The 19,032-nt window shown below is 43.1% G+C and overlaps 1 protein-coding gene across 1 annotated transcript in view; it reads right to left on the bottom strand.

Annotated features, from left to right (window-relative positions):
• The window catches only part of ZNF385D (zinc finger protein 385D), a 575,209-nt gene that overhangs the window by 370,846 nt on the left and 185,331 nt on the right, over positions 1-19,032 (bottom strand). Inside the window, exon 3 of the mRNA XM_086942162.1 lies at positions 2,067-2,126. Coding sequence (XP_086798288.1) covers positions 2,067-2,126 — 60 coding nt within the window. The remainder of the gene's footprint in view (positions 1-2,066; positions 2,127-19,032) is intronic.

Genomic DNA, 19,032 nt, shown 5'->3' with positions numbered 1-19,032 from the left:
GAGCAACGGGTTTCAAATACCTTATACTCTCCCTGGGTGACATTCAGGCTGTCTTCAATAACTTCCCTTTGTCTCTCAGGGACTGTAAATGGAGGCAGCTGCCACCCAGAGGATAATCTGGTGACAACGTCCAAAATTACGTGTTTGCACAAACAGGAGGATCAGTTATATCCATAGGATAGGGTGTTTTTCGTTGTCGATAATGTTTAGGTAATGTTCATTGTCTAATGTCTTGCCAGGGGGGTTGAGGAGAAGGTGTGATGTAAATAATATATAGTATTGTAGTGATAGTACAAGGGGAGTTGAGTGATTAAGGAAGGACTTCAATATTCCTGAACCCTGGTGAGATGCCCTCCGACATCTCTGGCAGGACCGCTTCATTTAACCCTGTTGGTGGAACAGAAACAAGAAGACAGGAGAGCACGAAAAAGGAGACAATATTTAAAACATGCCCCAATTAACAAACTACATTCCTTCTGAGTCTGGGCAGTTAAGAGATTTTAAATGATCTTTAGCCAGAAAAGAAAAAGAAAGCTGCTGAGAATTAAAAAGCTTTCTCTTCTTGTGGAATCAGTAAATATCACCTGGGACAATATTTGTTAAGCCAGGATCTTCCTTTTCCTTATTTTAATGCCGTTAGCAGCACTCCAAAAAGAGCAGTAGTTTGCAAGAAAGGATCTTATGTTGAGTGCCTGGTAAGTGCCCTTCCCCCTCCCCGGAAGTTACAGACGCCCTCTTCCCCGCGCTCAGCTCTGCCGGGCTAAGTGGCGATGGACACTCTTTGGCCATTCATCAAGTGCGGCTCACCCGCCCGCAGGAACCTACAGACGGCTCATGGACCGACTTGTCCCGCCACCTCCACCTCACTTCCTCTTACACCATCCTACGGATATACCCTCACCCCTTTTCTCACTTTCTCACTCTTTCTCACTTGTAAATAATTTACTCCAGTCTTAAAAGCAGAAATCAATCTTTTGAAAACCACAGGAAAAAGCCTGTCGGCCTGACTGGACCTGATGGTATTTCAACCATCACTCAACTCTTTCAGCAGCAGCTGGGCCCGGCCTGTCTCAGACAAGTAGTCACTAAAAAAAGAAGCCCTTTCTCCCACCAGGTGGAGACACCTTCGTTGTGTGTGGCAAGGCCATCACCCCTCTGGTATGAGATTCAGTATCCCAGGGAAGAGTCCAGCTGTTGGAGGTCAGGGCTTACCATTGGATGTCCGGCAACTCATGGAGCGGACGCCGTCACTCAAGCGTCAGGAATGAAGGTCCACAGCAGCTCTGGGATGCCTGGCTTCACCTTCAGGGTGCCCAGGAGTGGACATTTCACAGGGAAAATCCAGGAAGGGTTCCGAAGCGGTATGAGTGCAGCGCCGGGACGCCCCATTGCTGGGGCAGCCGTGCGCTTTACAAGTACAACACATTTACATTTACATAACATCATAGACAGTTCCAGTGCTCATATCTGGTCAGAGCTGCACAAGGGGATTGGATTGTGTGTACCACCAGACCTTCTGCCAGTTGGCAAAGAGAGCACCCGTTGTATCAGTGATACACACTCCAGACATCCAGGCTTAGTTGTTGACAATCTCATAGGATATAATGGGATTTATATTTCGTCAGAGGGGATATGCATCACCGTTGCGAAAGAGTAACCCGTACGCCAAGATGGTAATCAGGTCTTTACTGTCCGAGCCCTGCACGTGGCTCAACATTTTTGTTGTTCTCCAAAATAGATTATTGTATGCTAAAATTACCAACAAACTATAGCCGGTCAAAGAGCATAAGAGAAAATACAGGTGATGTCAATTGACTTTGAAAACATACATTAGAGCATTTATAAGTTTTAAACGATAGAACCACATATTCAAGTTAACCACTGAGCAATGGGTGGGCTCTACTCTCCTTTTTAACCTTAAAAACAATCTTTCATTTGCACAGTCTCCTACTTTGCTCAGATCAGAGGAACATTTTGAGATTGTTAATAACATTAAAGCAGCGAGCAGATTTTAAAGTTGAAAAAAAACATTTTCAGTGCGAGACAAAACAATGCCAGGGTTCTACCTGTCTCATATTTTCAATAGGTTTCATATGACGTAAACACGAAATTAGGTCAGCTCCGTTCTAGAATAAAAGAGAGTGAGACATGCATGTAAGACTTTCTCCAGAAAAAAAAACATAATCCTGCTGGAAAATACATGGATGTTAATGATTGAGAAAGAAACACATATTGACTACAGCTCTGGAACATCTGAGTGAATGCCATACACAGCCCTCCAAGAGGCGAGAGTGAAATCCATCCCAGCCAATGGGAGTGCGCCATGCCACAGGGTCATGTCCTTGGAGGGGTGGAAGAGGTGGGCTAACTCAATGATGATTTTATCTGTTTCCTCCCAGATAAGAATGTTAACAGGGATTCCCTGGACCCAACTTGGACGGTGATGTTTGATATCACAAGTGGGCAACTGAGCGGATGGTTTTAACCTATAATATGTTTGATTCTGATGTGTTCTACCAAAGGGGGACTTTATGCAATGGAAAGGATCAAAGGAACTTAATTTGTGCCCGCCTTATAAAGAAACTTCTACCAATGTAAGTACTGAACGGACTGTACCAAATTAAGTCGTGCTAAGACATCCGTATGTGCTGTGATGCTGTACGAATGGACGACTGGACATCACACCTACTATCAGTAACGAAAGAACGAAGTAAATATGTTGATTTCAATTAATTACAATTATAAACATTTTATACGACATCACGAAAATTTGACTTTTCAAAGTTTTAATACGTTTAAAAAGAGTAAACTTAGAGGGGTCAGACGCCACTAAGCTTATAAAAAAAAAGGTAAATTGACATAAAAAACGATAAAAAGTCGGAGATGATAGGGAGGCCTTCTGGTGCTTTTGGGCATGTGTATCACACCAAAACAAAGTGCAAATCTAGTGGTGAAAAGGTGAAAGTGAACATTCAAATCGTGCAATTAGGTGCAGATTTTGGGTTTATGATATACTTGTGCAGTTTGACCCCTCCGTTGGCAGCATCTTATTTGCCTTTAGCACCACTTATCTACAACTCATGACAATAACTCACAAAACTGACTCGCACAGCGTCCCACAAACGAATACACATGTTCTAGAGCAGCCAGAGACATGCACAACCAAAAAAACGAGCATCAGCAAACCTCCCAAAAAGTATTCACTCAACAGAGAGACACTAATGCAAACCGAAGCAAGAAGTCACCAGGGAAACCCACACTGATGCCTGCAGCTTCGATTAAACATGCAGGATGCCCCTAGGTGCTGCCTGGAGATGCACAGCTTCATTCAAGACAATGATCTCTAGGCCTTGAAACTCAGAGGCTCGGTTCACCTGGGCTTTACTTGGGCTAACTGCAAAGTGGGAGGTGCACAAACACTAGGTCTGATGTAAGAAAACGAGAAGTGAGGTCAATGACCGGAGGAAAAATAATGTTTTCAAAAGACACAGCACCAATAGAACTACCTTTCTTCCCAGATTGAGGAACTCTGATACTTTAAAACACCACTTCAGGCCTGACTATTCTACCTAAACCACCAGAACACCAGTCTAGAACTCAGAAACCTTACTGATGCTGGCAACGGAGCCATCCTGGTGCAATGTGGGTGCAGGTCCCCAGGACCTAAGTAAGACAACAGCAGTGAGCACTTAACACTCTTCATGCTACAGCGGGCTGTGTGTCAGCCTTGTTGAAGGACTAGGGACAGATTAAACTGCAGGACGTAGCGCAAACACACACCACGAAATTGTCTGAAAAATGTGGCAATGATTTGTGAAATGTTGGGTCTAAACATGTAATTGATGAATAAAGAAATTCTCAAAAATAATGCTGTCGCTAAAAAAACTGCACATTTAAATGGCAGCCATTATAAACAGTGGTTCTCAGTTTGTGAATTGACTCTTTGTTTTCCCTCCCACTCAGCGGCCATAACATTTTGCTAATGAATACTAACATTTTGCACACCCTTTGTATATTAACATTTTGAACAACCATAGGCAGGGCCACTGGAATTATAGGATTCTGCAGCTGCAGCTTTTTCTGCATAATTATGGATTTGCAGCATTTGCCACATAATCCATACCCTACTCTACTGCATAATCTGCATATTCTAACAAAAGAAATGTGTTTCCACCTCAAACTGATCAACAGTTACTAAAAACATGGTGACATTTTCACGCTCAGTGGAAAGCCCTTCACAAAGGTTAAGTGATAATCGTTCAGTTGCTTATTTCTGTATGTTTTTTGTTAAACTGGTGATTATGAGGTGTCAAATTTGCCTAGACAGTATTACCATGTGCAAAAATGACAAAATAATGAAATAATGTAATAAAAAATGTGCCACATTAAGCTGCACAATTTGACTTTTTATTGCCGCATAATGTAGTCTATTCTACTGCACAATTTGATGCTTCCCTGCCACACAATTTTAGTGGCCCTGGTCATAGGTGGAAGGAAGCCAACCGTTTCTAGGACTCTTTCTTCGGACCATCTGGTAAAAAAAACCTAAACACGTTGCAAAGACTACAAACCCAAACTAATGAAACAAAGCTCAATAGATAATACACTGAGACTAATGATGTGTGCATTATCTATCTACATGTAGCTAATGGTGGAGAGAAGAGTCACACCGAAAGGCCGCATTCGGGTGACGTGTTTTGTCGGCCCAATAATTTCAGAGTAAATAATCCGACGATAGAAAATTGGAAATGAAAAACGAGGCAAAAACTTTCCAAAATGAGAGCTAAGTAAAATAAATTAGCAAAATCGGATAGAGGGGTAAGGGAAATAACATATAAATATAAATAAGCACAGGCAGGGATGTAAGGAGTAATAGGTAAAGGGATAAAGAGTCATAGTAAAAAAAAAAACATTCACATTTATTCAGAGAACCCGTAATAATACAAATTGGTGTGTGTGTGCGTGCGTGTGTGCGCGTGTGTGTGTGTGTATATATATCAATTACTCCAATGAATGATTAGTAGAGTTCATTGTCTGTTTATTGCTTATCAATGTTTAATGACCACAACACAAAGGAAAACCTGGGTTTAAAGAGCAAGTGAATGCTAATGGGGCATCCCCTTTATTGGATGGTTTCCCTCACCCACTGGGAGCTGGCATGCTTCATCATAGGGTAAGCTCCTTGCACTATGAACCTAGTCATACTGCAGGCTACAACCCCCTCTCTACGAGGGAGGAGTTTAGGGATGTTTTAGTTTGTCTGACACAGGTATACTAATTACCGTAAGTGAAGTAGGTGTGGTGAGGAACGCAAATCAAAAATTCATAAATGTGAAATAAAATTAGTTCAGAGTTATGCAATAAAGTCTATTCAGGAGGCCCCAGACTAGGATTAAATACAAGCCATAATAGGATGGGATTAAACCTGTCATATGGCTTAAAATTTGTTTAAGGCCGACATGTTTCAGCCTAATAACCTCGAAAGTGGTGTGATGGCCTTCTTAAGGACTTTGAGTGTGTTACTATCATGTGCGTGCAATTAATTTGTGGTGTGTGACAAAAGGAACTGTTAAATACAAACCAGTGGATGGAGTGGAAACGCCACTCGGTCAGTGATCCACTTTTCTGAATTGTCTGAAAAAGTTAGGCAACCTACCACAACTTAACCTGCTGAAAACACTGAAGGTGGCATCAAGTCCTTAGGCATGATGTCAAATGGCACAGTTTTCACTCCCACCACTGGTTTTGTATTTAACCCCTTCGGATCTCGTGACGAGACCAGCTCATCATGAGTCACGGTGGAGCTGTGCTCATGACGAGCTGGTCTCGTCATAACGGTGCTGCTCCGCCCATGCGCAGGTAATTCTTCACCTGTGCGGGTGAATTAATCAGTGGGCGGGATTATGACGAGACCAGCTCGTCATGAGCACAGCTCCACCGTGACTCATGGCGAGTTGGTCTCGTCACGAGCAACGTGGCGCCGCGCTCACCCCTCCCCCGCCACCCCGCACCATGGGGGAATTACCCGCGCAGGGAAGGGGTTAACAGTTTTTTTGTCATACACCATAAATTGGTTTCACACACATAGTAGTAACACTGTTGTGATGTCATATCCTGTCCTCCGAGATCTGAATCCGGCCCTTAGTTCTCTTACCCCGTCCACCTGAATCTATCTCCCCTCCATTTAACAAGCAGTTTTCTGTGATGAGTTCTGCTGTAACCAAAAGGCTACAAACAGTGCTTTAAAAAAATCCTCAATAAATAAATAAGGAACTAAACCATCAATCACTTACAAGAGCAAAAATCAATTTTAGAACAGATGATGCCATTCAGCTCTACGACCAACTAGAAGCTTGGCCCCCGCCCCATAATACTGGCTTTAGCCTTAACTGCAATAAGTCTACATGTAATATTTGAAAGAGAATGCTTTAAACTTCAGTTTCAACCATTCAAGCAAATGAATATATTATCTGTACAATGACTAATGTACTTTATTTCATATAGGGTATCTGGCCAAGTATAAGAGAGAGTCACTGTGTCACATGAAGGTGCAAATGCGCTATTGAGCGACAGAAAACAAGAAAACCAGAAAGAGTCTGCACCAACGTTATATGGAAGCTGAGTCGCTGAGTAGGCAAATTTGATTACTGTGGATAGAACACATCAGACGATGCTAAAAGAGAGGAAATGGGGAACTTGTCCTATGAATAAAAGGATCTCAAAGCAGCGAGCCATGGAAAAAGCACTGAACATAGACAACAATGAAGGATGTCCCAAAATGCAAAATAAATATGTCTAATATTATAGACTACGGTTGAAGGGTTCTTGTTTGGGATGTGCATGGAAAAAAACACAGTCATATTTTAAGTTATGAAGAAGGAATAGATATTTAACCACGCAAAAAATATGCCAGGGCAAGTTGTAAATCTCATTCAGATAAAAGGACAATTTAATTAGGGATTTGGTGCCCAGCCAAGAAAGAATGCTCCCAGCAAAGAAAAATAGTGTATTAGTCCGAATTAGAAAAAGGAATAAAGAACGAAAGAGATCAGGTATAGAACATCTCACGAAAATCACAGGAGTAATTGACATATTAAAACATACAGTTTAGGTTAAATACATTATATGCAATCCCTTGGTAGACATACTCAACTCAAATATGTAATTTGTAATGGCATGCATCTATAATTGTAAAATAATTAGGATCAATGAATCAGTGGAGTTTAAATATTTAGGAAATCATTTTGGGTCTGGCTTATGCTCAGTCTGCTAAACTCCCCCCCTACACCTAGAGTTGGGGAATCGTAGGGTTCTGGAGGCGGATCCTGAGATGGAGCCGTCAGTGGCGTTCTGTGGTCGGAAAACCTGTCTGCCCATGGCCGCCAGGTTAAAGTGATGGTTGCTCCACCCTGGGTTGACCGTTGCTAGTTTCCATGCCCAGGACCAATGTCTCAGGCAAGAAAATCTAATAATTTCCCCAACATGCAGGGAGAGAATTCCCTGCACAACAGGACATTGATATTTTTTAGTTTTTCAACAACAAACTCACGCTGTTGGAATTAATTACTGAGAAATTACCACCTGGTCACGCAGGAGAAAAACAAACATGAAGCAGATTTCTCTGCTGTCAGTGCAACGGTTGCCTGAAGGTTTCGGAGAATCGCGGCAGCCATCTTGGGACCTCTAGATCAGTCAAGCGGTTCTCTGTGAGGGAAGCAGAAGACGGAGGCTGCACCCGCCATTTTTTTTAAAAATACCTCCCTAAGCCCTCGCATGTTGCAGTTTTTCTTAATATGCTCATTGTTATAAAGAGTTCTATAGGCAAGACTAACTGGAATTAATTCATTTGAACTGGCACTACTTTAGTTTAGACATGTCAGCAGAACAGCAAAGACCGCCACTGAGAATTTTACAGCATAACATGAAGATGTAAGGAAAATCCATATTATTACCTATAGTTTGCAATGGTTGAAAGAAAATATCTTACAAACTCGATACTGTGCAACAACGCAGTGCTGTAACATAAACGGATGAGCCCCCCTGTAGAATGTGATGAGGGGCCCCTGAGTCTCCCATATCTCACAGATATTCATTGGATTTGGGCTTAAAAGGCCCCCCTGGAGGTTTTGGGCTCCTTGAAGTGTTTGAGCCCCCCTGCGCTGTGGGAGCTGCAGAGGCCTTTGTTATGTCTCTGCAACAAGGTCAGATATTTAACCCCTTCGATGCTCATGATGAGCTCGTCATGAGGCACGGTGCTCGTGTGCTCGTCATGACCACACCCAGTTACATTAGGGCCCAGCACCGAGGGTAAATCTGCACAGTGCGCAAGGTGTTAAAGGAACCGCTATATTATCCAGCTCCCTTAATGATCAGTGTGTGCATGACATAAAACTTGTACAACAGCTGGAAGTAAATGATATGTGTAAACTCCCCGGAATAATACAAAACTCGAAAAGCCAATAGTTTTTTTCATGTTGGCCGACAAGGAACATAGATGGTATGACACATTACATGCACATATGCTCACGTGTATGCATGCAGGCAAGCAAGCAAAAATGCAAACACACACTGTTTTTTGCAACCTTATGAGAGGCACAGTTGCAGAACATCAAAGGCAGGGCACTAGGATAATAATACTGCCCTGCCAAGTACCACGCATCGGGAGTTAGACTAACTCACTTCAGTGTTGTGGAACGCATTACCGCATTGAAGCGCATTCATGGCACGGAGGGCTTGAGCAGCACCCAGAGGGGCGGCAGGACCCTTCGAGCACTGAGCCTGCTGTCCGGAAACTTCCAATGTACATATTTTCAATCTTTACTGCTTTTTGTCAAAGAGGGCAATTACATTTTTAAAAAAGTAAATTACATTCCCGAAGCCAGGTCTCATGCTGACTTATATAACAAGCATTGGCATAGCCAAACGGTCTCGCTTTGGGACCTTATAAGTGTTTAGCCATGCAACAGTTGATGTTGTTACACCAAGGATATTGTGCTGCATAACTAAATACTTATAAGGTCCCAAAAGCGAGACCTAATGGCTATGCCTGAAAAAGCCTGAAAAGACCCCAAATAATGATCCCTGATTACATCCTTACCATCAATTCAATTTAAATCTAAACAGTTCTATTTGGACCTGCTTGAAACAGACCGACCACCACCATACAACCCAAATACTCTGCATGATTTGAACAGTGCCCTTAGTCACATGAACAGTGCTACCGTGAGTGGCATTACCAAGTGGGTCAATAAAGAAAAACAATCATATGAAGATCATTGTACTAATCCATATGTTAATTAACTTTAATATTCAGTTTTGTTGGATACTGCGACAATGTAGACAGCCCTTGCTTTAATGCGAAGTACTTTTAAAAGTTCAATGCTGCATAATTGATAGAGTGAAAGGAAGCTGATCAAAAAAAACGTGAGCTCCATCCAATAATGTGATTTGTCCTTGGTAATTAAGGCTAATAATCAAAAACAAAGTACAATTTAGTGAAATTAGCACATAACCGGATGCCATATAAAGACCATGCTTGTGACAGAGCCGCATTCACAGTGGCTAGCATGTGCCCAAATCCATGTTTTCCATCTAAAAACTCAATAATACTGATAGCAGCGCAAGCTGTATTGATTTATGAGAACCAGTGCCCAATGAACATGAAGTGATAGATCACAACAGCAAGAACAATACCCACTGAAAAACACAACAATTGAAAAATACAGATAAACATTAAACTGTTTTTAATTTCCCAAAAATATTTATTTCATCTTATATTCAAAGAAAGCACAACATTTCAAGTCTATCATTTAACTCCATCAGTTAAAAAGTATCCAAATGTCTGATCCATGTGATTTCTCTTTGTAACATTCTCCTATTATTGACAACCACTGGGGATATGATCACTTTCTAAAACCTGAAATCTTAATTGGCTGATGTTATGTGTACTCTCATACCAATGCATGCCACTTTTCATTTTGAGATTTCTTATATTGCTTTTGTGCTCTGATATCCGTGTTTATATTTTTCTGTATTTTTCCCCCAACATAAAGTAATCCACATGGACATTGTCAGAGCACCTATGCAGTTCTGTCACCAGTTCTTGAGTATTTCTTGGTCATTTTGTAACCTTTTGTGGCATGTGACACCATAGTGCCAGTTATTATTACAAAAAACACATTTATAACACCTGGTATTGCTTCGGTCAGGTTTGTGTTGTTTTTCTTTGACACTGCACAAGATTTCTTTGAAATTATTAGAGTGCTGAAAAGCAAATAGAGGTTTCTCTGAAAATAAATTACCAAAGTGTTTTTCAGTTTGTAATATCTCCCAACGCTTATTTTCGTAATGGGGCACTTACAGTGGAGAATCTAGATACAAAGGTTAGCCTGGGTTGAACTTCTTTTTTAGAATGGTTTTTAAAAGTTCTCGTCTTGTAAGGCCACTTAATCGCTCGTCCGTATTATTGTTTACAGTTCATGGAAATTCTTTGCCTCATGAATTGCTTATAAAGTAGATGATTTTTTAGGGATTCCAGATTACAATTACAGAAGTGAAGACCGTTGTTTCTATCAGTGGTTTTTATGGACACAATTGTGGAAATTACTGAGGCCTCAATAGTCACCATCACATCTAAAAATGCAATTTGAGACTTCTTAATATGGTGTGTAAATTGTATGTTTGGGTTTTTAGTGTTAATGTTAGCAACGATATCTTGTTAATTGCCTACGGAGCTATTCCACAAGATGAAAATATCATCAATGTATCGAAGATAGAATAACGACCCTTCTTGCAAGGCAATCATGACACAATGCTGCTGCAGCCAGGACCTCGTTACTTAGGTTTTGGATTTCCTTTGTCAAGACCCGTTGGCCTCTAAAGATTAGTATTGATGGACAGTGGCAATAGATAGGGGTCTTCTGCATAGTTGATGAAAGTGAACTTAAATCTATCTCACTTGAACTTTTATCTGAAATCTTGTCATTTTGTGTTGTTTGTAATGAACGCCAAGATGTTCCTCATCACCTAGTGCTCAATTATTAATGGGTGTTTAGTTCTGCACAATGCCTCAGTCTATAGGGCATGTTCTGATTTACACCATCACTTGTTATTCCTCACTGCTTGCAGGTGAGCCCTGCTGCCTGCAGTGCCACAACTATCTGGAAGCTCAATCTGCAACTACTTCAGATGCAATGGTACTGGAATGCCTGGAGACAATCCAGGGGTGATCGCCCTGTGTCAGGGGCAGGTTCTACACTGCCTGCAGTACCACAGCTATCAGGTTTCAATTATCTTTGTGCTGTTGGTGATCTCCATTGTGTGATGCATAGTTAATGCAGACTATTTTTGGGGGATTTAAAACCGGCTGAGCAAGGGGTTGAAGGCGGGGAAGATCCAGACAATAGGTTGATGTGACTAGCAATAAATAGGCTACATTCCGAACCTATTGATCCATGCTCTCTCTCTCTGCCAATGCTTGTTGTCATAAAAGACTGTGCAGGGTAGCTCTAGGGTCATAATTGTAACATGGCTCCATACTGTTGAAGTTCTACTTGTTACATGAATGGCCCAGTGAGCAGTAAATACGCTGCCAGGTATTGTGTATGGTGGATTGGAAGGCTGGCTCAGAGAAAAGGCAACAATCAGGAGGAGAAGCTGGAGATACTGCTTACCATTATTGCGGTTGTGCTCGGGGGAGCAGTTCTCTAAACCCACTTGCATTATGTGCCTGTCAGCAAAGGCAAGAATGGCGTTCATTACAATGTCAGAGCATCGGGACCTGAGGTCATATGGACACAATGAACATACTACATGACAGCTAGATGGGATGTTAAATGAGCAACTATGTCAGCCACAGAAAAGACACTACGTGCTCTGAATAGAGAAAAAGGCTGCCCGAGAGCAGAAAGAGTAAAGAACAAGAACTTTAAGAAGAAGAAGAAAACACCACTCATTATTGAATGGGTGGAGACTCTCACTGCATTACAATGTGTATCTCATCAGCGAAGATTGCTGCATCGTCAATTCATGTGATAGCTATTTTAGGAGTGGGATTCCCTTTGTAATCAATGCTGCATGCCTGTTCAATAGCTAGTGGCATAACGTTTCTCTCTGCCACCCATTATGAGGTCTTGAAAGCTGCAGCTCGAAACACAAAAGTCTATTGTGCTTCAGAAACATACTCTGCTGATGCCAGAAACATCCCGTGCACAATTGCACATAGAAACTATTTACAAAATCATAATACCAATAACAACAAGCTGGTAATGTTGTGCGGGCACGAACGGGAGTTGTGAGCGTGCTTGCGAAAGTGAAACAGAACATTGGAGAGGCGGAGTGAGGCGTGCGCGCTTGTGCGTGTAATAGCAAGCTGGTGGCTGCCTTTGGTAGTGCTTTAAAAAACCAGCCTACTAAATGTCTCGCCAGCCCAGTGCATGCGCTGGCTCTAGCAAGACCTAAAAATATACATGCTCAAACTTTATAAATTATATATATGAGGTTCTTTGATGCTTCCATAGGAAAATCATGAGTACAATCTGGACTACAATTGTGTTATTTTCCCGGCTTCTCATGTAGGCAGTGTGTGTGATCCTGAGCATGTCTCTTTAATTACTTGTTAGTCAGTGTCTGTCTATACACCAGCAAATGTTATTTGGCACTATATGTAACTAGAGGAAAAACAGCAGCTGAGTGTATCATCCTTTTATTATTATTTTATTTTAGGTTTATTTTAATAGCGCATGTACCGAGTTTATAAAGAAACGCACCATTACAATCATAAAATACACCATGCTAGAATGTGCATTTATTTAAATAGCTCTGTGTCGATTACAATGAATAATTCGGCGAAGTCTGAACATCCTCGTGTCTTAGATCTCCTCACAAAACCTGTTTCTGAGTGGAACAAATGGCTGAAGAGCTGTTCATTCGTTCATCACAGTTTTAGGGTCGCGCTGAATTTTAATAAAAAAATACAAAGGGGCAGATTTACAAGCCCCTTGCGCCTCTTTTATGCTGCCGTTGCTTCACCTTTGTGATGCAGTGGCAGCGCAAAAGATGCGCCATGGTACGGGATATTTACAACGTGACGCATCTGGGAGATGCATCACGTTGTAAAGCCCTACACCTGAAGGAGGTGTTCCTGCGTGGGGGGGGGGGGGGGGCGTTTCGGCACAGGAACGCCTCCTAAAAGTGGCTGAGTGAAATCTACAAGATTTCACTCAGTCACTTTTGTGCCCATGCTGCGTCAAAACCCTGCGCCTGTTTGAAGCAGGCGTAAGGATTGAAGCAGCATTGGACAGATAGGGCCCCCCCAGAGCATTGCTGGAGCTGTGTCGCACTTGTGACGCAACTCCAGCACTGCGCCGCCTTTACAGCACAGATGCGTCACGCATCTGTGCCGTTTTTGCCCCATGGTGCGCCACATTGTAAATGCGGCACACCAATGGTGGCGGAGCCGCAGCGCACAATAAGTGGCGCGTCCCTTGCTGATATGCAGGGATGCGCCACTTAATGTAAATTTGCCACAAAGAGTCCCTGACAGAGAACATCGCAGCTCAATTTGCGGAATATCTTCGGTCCCACTCACAGCTGATGCAGAGGACCCCCAAAATAACCCCTCAACGCTTTTTAATATGACTTCAAACTTCCTGCTTGTTCTCTCTGCTCTGCCTTTTTCTCGCCATAAAAAATATTTTAATAACGAGCACGTTAGCAGAGAGGCCACGCCCCCTGCCGCGTTAGCCCGAGACATTGGCTGGATTCCTCAGGACTGATGGGGGCAGTCAGCAGAAAGTCGACAGGCAGGCCCTGCATGTTAGAGACCCAGGCCCTGCACAAATGACTTAAAGGCTGCCTCCGGTCCTGTGGCACTAGAAGCACGAAACCCAAATGTACAAGATGGTCACGTAGCTCAAATGGGTGTAATTCCTGATATTTATATGTTTCCCTCCATTTCATTGCTTGATTTTGCCCGCGATAAAGTGTCGTTGAAATGCCACTCATAATTTCACTGAAATTATGAAAATGTCACACTTTGGAATCTGGAACCTTGGCAGCTATGAATAAACAAAGTTCAAACATTTGGGGGTAGATTTGCAAAAATTTTACACTGGGTTTGTGTCACAAAAGTGACGCTAACCAGCACAAAAAGTTTTTTTTTTTAATTTACTTTCCAGTGCAAAACTGGAAAGTACCTTGGAAGTAATGCACAGCAGCTTGAAGCACTGCTTTGCGGTACCTAGCGCTGAGGCAGCATTACCTGGGTTTTATATGGGTGTTCCCATGCAACCACATATGCTTTTTGACGCAAACCCCTATCTACAAATGTAATGTAATGTAAATTGCATTTTATATAGCGCATAAATCACCCTAATGTCTCAGAGCTCTGCGAGCAAACAATAGTAGACAGGGTTTCGTGCCACAGCATTTCAATGGAGGTGGCTGAAAGGAGAAATGTTTTGATTTCTACTTTCTTTTCTCATTTTGCATGTTTTCTGCACTAGGCAGCACGCATGCACAGTGGGGAAAGTTTCAAATGGGTAGATGCATCAACGTTTTCATTTGCGATTCCTTATTTGCGAAAAATAAGGAATCGCAAATAAGGAATCGCAAATGGCAATGCATCATTATTTTCGCAATTTTATTGCGATTCGGTAAAAATCGCTATTTTTACTGAATCGCAAATATTTTGCAAATTCCAAATTGCGATTTCGCAATTCCCATTGATTCCCATCGGTCAAAAGGCCCATAGGAATCAATGGGAATTGCGAATTCGCAATTTGGAATTTGCAAAATGTTAATGCATTCCATGGGTGCAGGGGGGGTCCAAAGGAACCCCCCTGCACCCCTGAAATGTATTTGAAAGTGCATGTTACAGACACACATGTCCTAAGGACATGTGTGTCTGTAACATGACAGTGTTTTAAAATGCATCTTTGGCCACTTTGACACATTTTTGCAAATTACCACGAGGTTCAACCTCGTGGTAATTTGCACCCCCTACTTGCGAAATCGCAATTTAAAAAATAATCATGCATTGCTTTTAAGGAATCGCAAATTTGCGATTCCTTAAAAGCAATAGCATTTTTGGAATTCGCTAAAAATAGCGATTTTCCAAAAATGCTTGATGCATCCCAGAAACCTATTTAGGAATCGCAAACGGCCGAATTTTGCGATTCGCACCGTTTGCACTTCCTAAATAGGTTGATGCATCTAGGCAAAAGTGTGTCCACGCATAGCATTTTGTACTGGAAGGGAACCCTTCGACCACACAAAACCAATGGTAGACTCACACACGCCCTTGCACTATGGTGCAAAGGTGTGTACCTTGCACAGCTGCGCGGGCGTTAGGGAGAGGGGATAGAGACATATCTTTGTAGATATGGTGCTCTCCTCCTCCCTCCCTGTCATGCAACACAGCCCAGCAGTTTTGGCTGCAGCGCTGCGTTCCGTGCTAGTTTTTAAAACCTGGACCTTAATATTCACAAAATTGTTTAAAAGACAATATAGTTTACGTCCTAAAACAGTCTGATTTTCCCTTCCTTTCTCCAAGTAGTTATTCTTATTTCATATTTATTTGATAATCTGAATATTTATGTGCAACAGCTTTGTGAAGGCCCATTTCAGATTCCAACTTGTATAGGCGAAACAGGTGTCAGCTCTGGTTCACATCTGGGATATCTCCTAAACGGATAAAAAGTGTCTCCTCATTTGTGTGATACACAGGATAGTTAATCCTACTGTAACAGTCAATGTAGAAGGAAAGGCTGACAAGCAGCTAATTCAGACAGCTAGGAACGCTTTCCAAAGAATCATTAAGAGGGGGAAATTACAGATGTGTTTTTCAAGTCACATGAGATGTGAACATTCAGAAACACAGGGCCTCCACTGATGTAATGGATTGAATAACACCCAATACTAATAATGAAAATGAAAAGCAAATATTCAAGCAAGAAAAAGACTTGAAAATGTAAATAGTACATTCGAAAAATAAATAAATCTGTTCTGGAAAAATCTACATTGAAAAAATATTGAGTGCACGCCCCAACCATGTGTCCATCACAAAGAGGAAATAAAGTAGGAAAAAGTTGGTCAGACACCCAGTGTCCAAGTTAGTTGTAAGTCTTGCCCCCTACACATCTCAGACAGCGCCACTTCTGATTGGTAGCGGCGGAGGTGAATTCGACCCCATGGCAGTGCCACACGCTAACCCCGCCCTCCTCTCGTTGGACACTCTGTCAATCACCCGTTCCTCCAAGGACTGGTCTCAGGTGCCCGATCCAGGCCGCGCAGCTTGTCTAGACCACAAGCATTCGGCAAAAATAAAGGCAGCTGGCCAAGGGACCTGCAGCTGCACGAGGAGTCAACACCGCTGACCTCATCTGTGTGTTCAATATGCAAACTCCATGGAACGCGCCTCCTTATCGGAGAATGGGCTATAATTGCCATGTAAATTACAGCTAGTGTGCGCGTACCCAGCTGAGGAGCGCTCCTTGTAAGGATGACGGGAAGCGAATGTTCGGCTGTGATAAGCGGCCCTTTGACTCCCGCAGCGGTGAGCGCATGCGCAGGAGCCGAAGGATTATTTACACTCTGGAAGAAGCAGCTGTGAATAGGCACGTACAGGCATGGTGGTATGGATTAACACATTCGTGAATGGGGTGTGCAGAGTAATGCACATGTGACAGAGAGCATAAAGACATAAGGCACGTGTCATGAGAACATACGCATGAAAGGGTGCAAACATCGTGCAGTGTAGGGCCATTTTTTATTTATTTATTTTATTTTATTTATGCAATTTTATATAGCGCGGACTTTACCCGAAGGCGTCAGAGCGCTTCACAATAGGATCAGAAATGATACAAACTGAGAACATTACACGAGCAACAGATTGCAGAGGCATACGTTACGTTACATACGGTAAAGTGATAATTGTGAGCAAACAAGAATACATGAGGTAGTAAAAATTGTGAGAAACCAAAAAATACATGAGGTAGACAAGGTAATTGTGACACTTGTGAGCAAACAAAATACATGAGGTAGTAAAAATGTGGGCTACCAAAAATACATGAGGTAGTAAAAAGTGCACAGGAGGAAAAAGTGACAAGTGTGCAGGCTACAAGAGAAAATAGAGTATAATTTGCGGTATAATACTGCAATATATGTTAGACACTCAAGCACAAGAACAAACGATTACGTAGGCAAAAGTGGCACTTGTGCAAGTATCAAAGGTAAAAAACATGTGAGAGGAAGCAAACCGTGTGTTACAGGGGCAAAGTGGTGAGTGCAAGTTGCAAGAGGGTACCAAACACAAGTACATGGATAATACTGCAATAAAAGGCAAACACTCTAACCGCAAGAACACACTGGGAAGGCACTTCCATGGACATGAGAAGTAGAAATTATCAGTAGTGGGAGATCTTCCTTCAGATAAAAGAGAGTTACTTTTGGAGGTGTCTCTGGAGGAGGAGAGCTTTGAGGTCCCTTTTAAAGGCCTGGGAGGAGGCGGTGGTCCGGAGCTGAGGCAGGAGTGAGTTCCAGATTCTCACTGCGCTGCCTGAAAAGGATTGGGCCATCGTTCTTTCCTTCTTGAAAGTGGGAGGTTCAAGCAGTAGATTCTCCGCATTGCGTGAAGGTCTAGAACCTCCAGAGAGTTTCAGTTTATTCGCCAGGTAGAGAGGAGAAGAGGAGTGCAGGGCTTTGTGGGTGATACAAGCGGTCTTGTAGATAGCTCTAGCCTCAAAGGGAAGCCAGCGGAGGGTAGATAACATCGGTGTGATGTGATCGCTTCTTTTGGCCCCATAAATGAAACGAGTTGCTGAGTGGAAAACAGACTTAAGTGGGGACAAGTGGGATTTGGGGAGGCCAGTAAGAAGAGAATTGCAGTAGTCGAGTCTGGAGAGGACCAGTGCTTGCACCAGGGTTATAAGGTCCCGCTCCGCGAAGAAGCGACGGATTCCCCAAAGAAGGCGCAGTTGGTATCGAGCTGATGAACAGGGACCATGCAGTCCCGGCTCCTGGAGGGAGTGCTACGGGCGGGGGAGGGGAGGGGCGGGGAAGGGGCAGGGTGGGGGGTAGTAAACTCTGGCATATGGCCGAACCGAGTTAAGTACATAAATAAATTAAAAAAATGAATTAAATTGCGCGCGCTGCAACCCAATCGGCGGTGCCGCGCAAGCAATGTAATATGTTTTATTTATTTATGTTTGTACTTAACTCGAGTCGGCTGTATGCCGGAATTTACTACCCCGCACCCTGCCCCTCCCCTCCCCCGCCCACCCCACTGCCCCGCAGCCCTCCCTCGAGGAACCGCGAATGGGCCCATGTCCAGTGAAGTGCATAAAATGCTCACACCCATCTGGGCAAATGAAAATGTGCACACACAGCATGATGCACTTAAATACACAAGGCAATGGCAGGCCTCAGCATGAAGGGTAAGGGGGGGGTCTCCAAGGTGTCAGCAACCTCGCTCAGACCCAGAATTGTGGCGCTCGTGGAATCCCCCATGCTGTGGCAGGAGCAGAGATGCAGACCCTGCACGTGGTCAATGCGCATACCATTATGCGCCGCGCACAGCTGAAACTAGCTGACAGGGGCGGCTCCTCTGCTAAGGCTGAGGAGAGTTGCCCCTCTGCTCTCAGGACAATAAAAAGGAAAAATAAAATGATAATAACTGTTATTATCATTTTATTTTTTAGTAGCTATGGGGCTGGGGCGGGGCTGGTGTCACAGAGAGGAGGAATGGTTTGTGCGCAATAAGTTTCATGACTGTTTTGCCGGCCTGCTTGGGCTGGCCAAACAGTCATGCTCACTTTGCATGTTCCCTACCGGGCTATAATGCACAGCCCGGTGGAGAACATGCACAGGCTCCCAGTCTCTGAACAACGGCACTAAGACCAATCACAACGCTGCATTGCAGCATTGTGATTGGCTTAGGGGACTCTGTGAGCTTCCTCCTTCTGGGTTGCACCAACGATGGAGGAGAGGCCGCAGCCGGCGGCTGTGAGGAGGTAAGTGGTTTATTTTTTATAT

The sequence above is a fragment of the Lissotriton vulgaris genome, chromosome 10 (assembly GCF_964263255.1).
Source record: "Lissotriton vulgaris chromosome 10, aLisVul1.2, whole genome shotgun sequence".
NCBI classification, from domain to species: domain Eukaryota; kingdom Metazoa; phylum Chordata; class Amphibia; order Caudata; family Salamandridae; genus Lissotriton; species Lissotriton vulgaris.
Note: the sequence above shows the minus strand (reverse complement) of the source record. Positions and strands in the feature narration are given on the sequence as shown.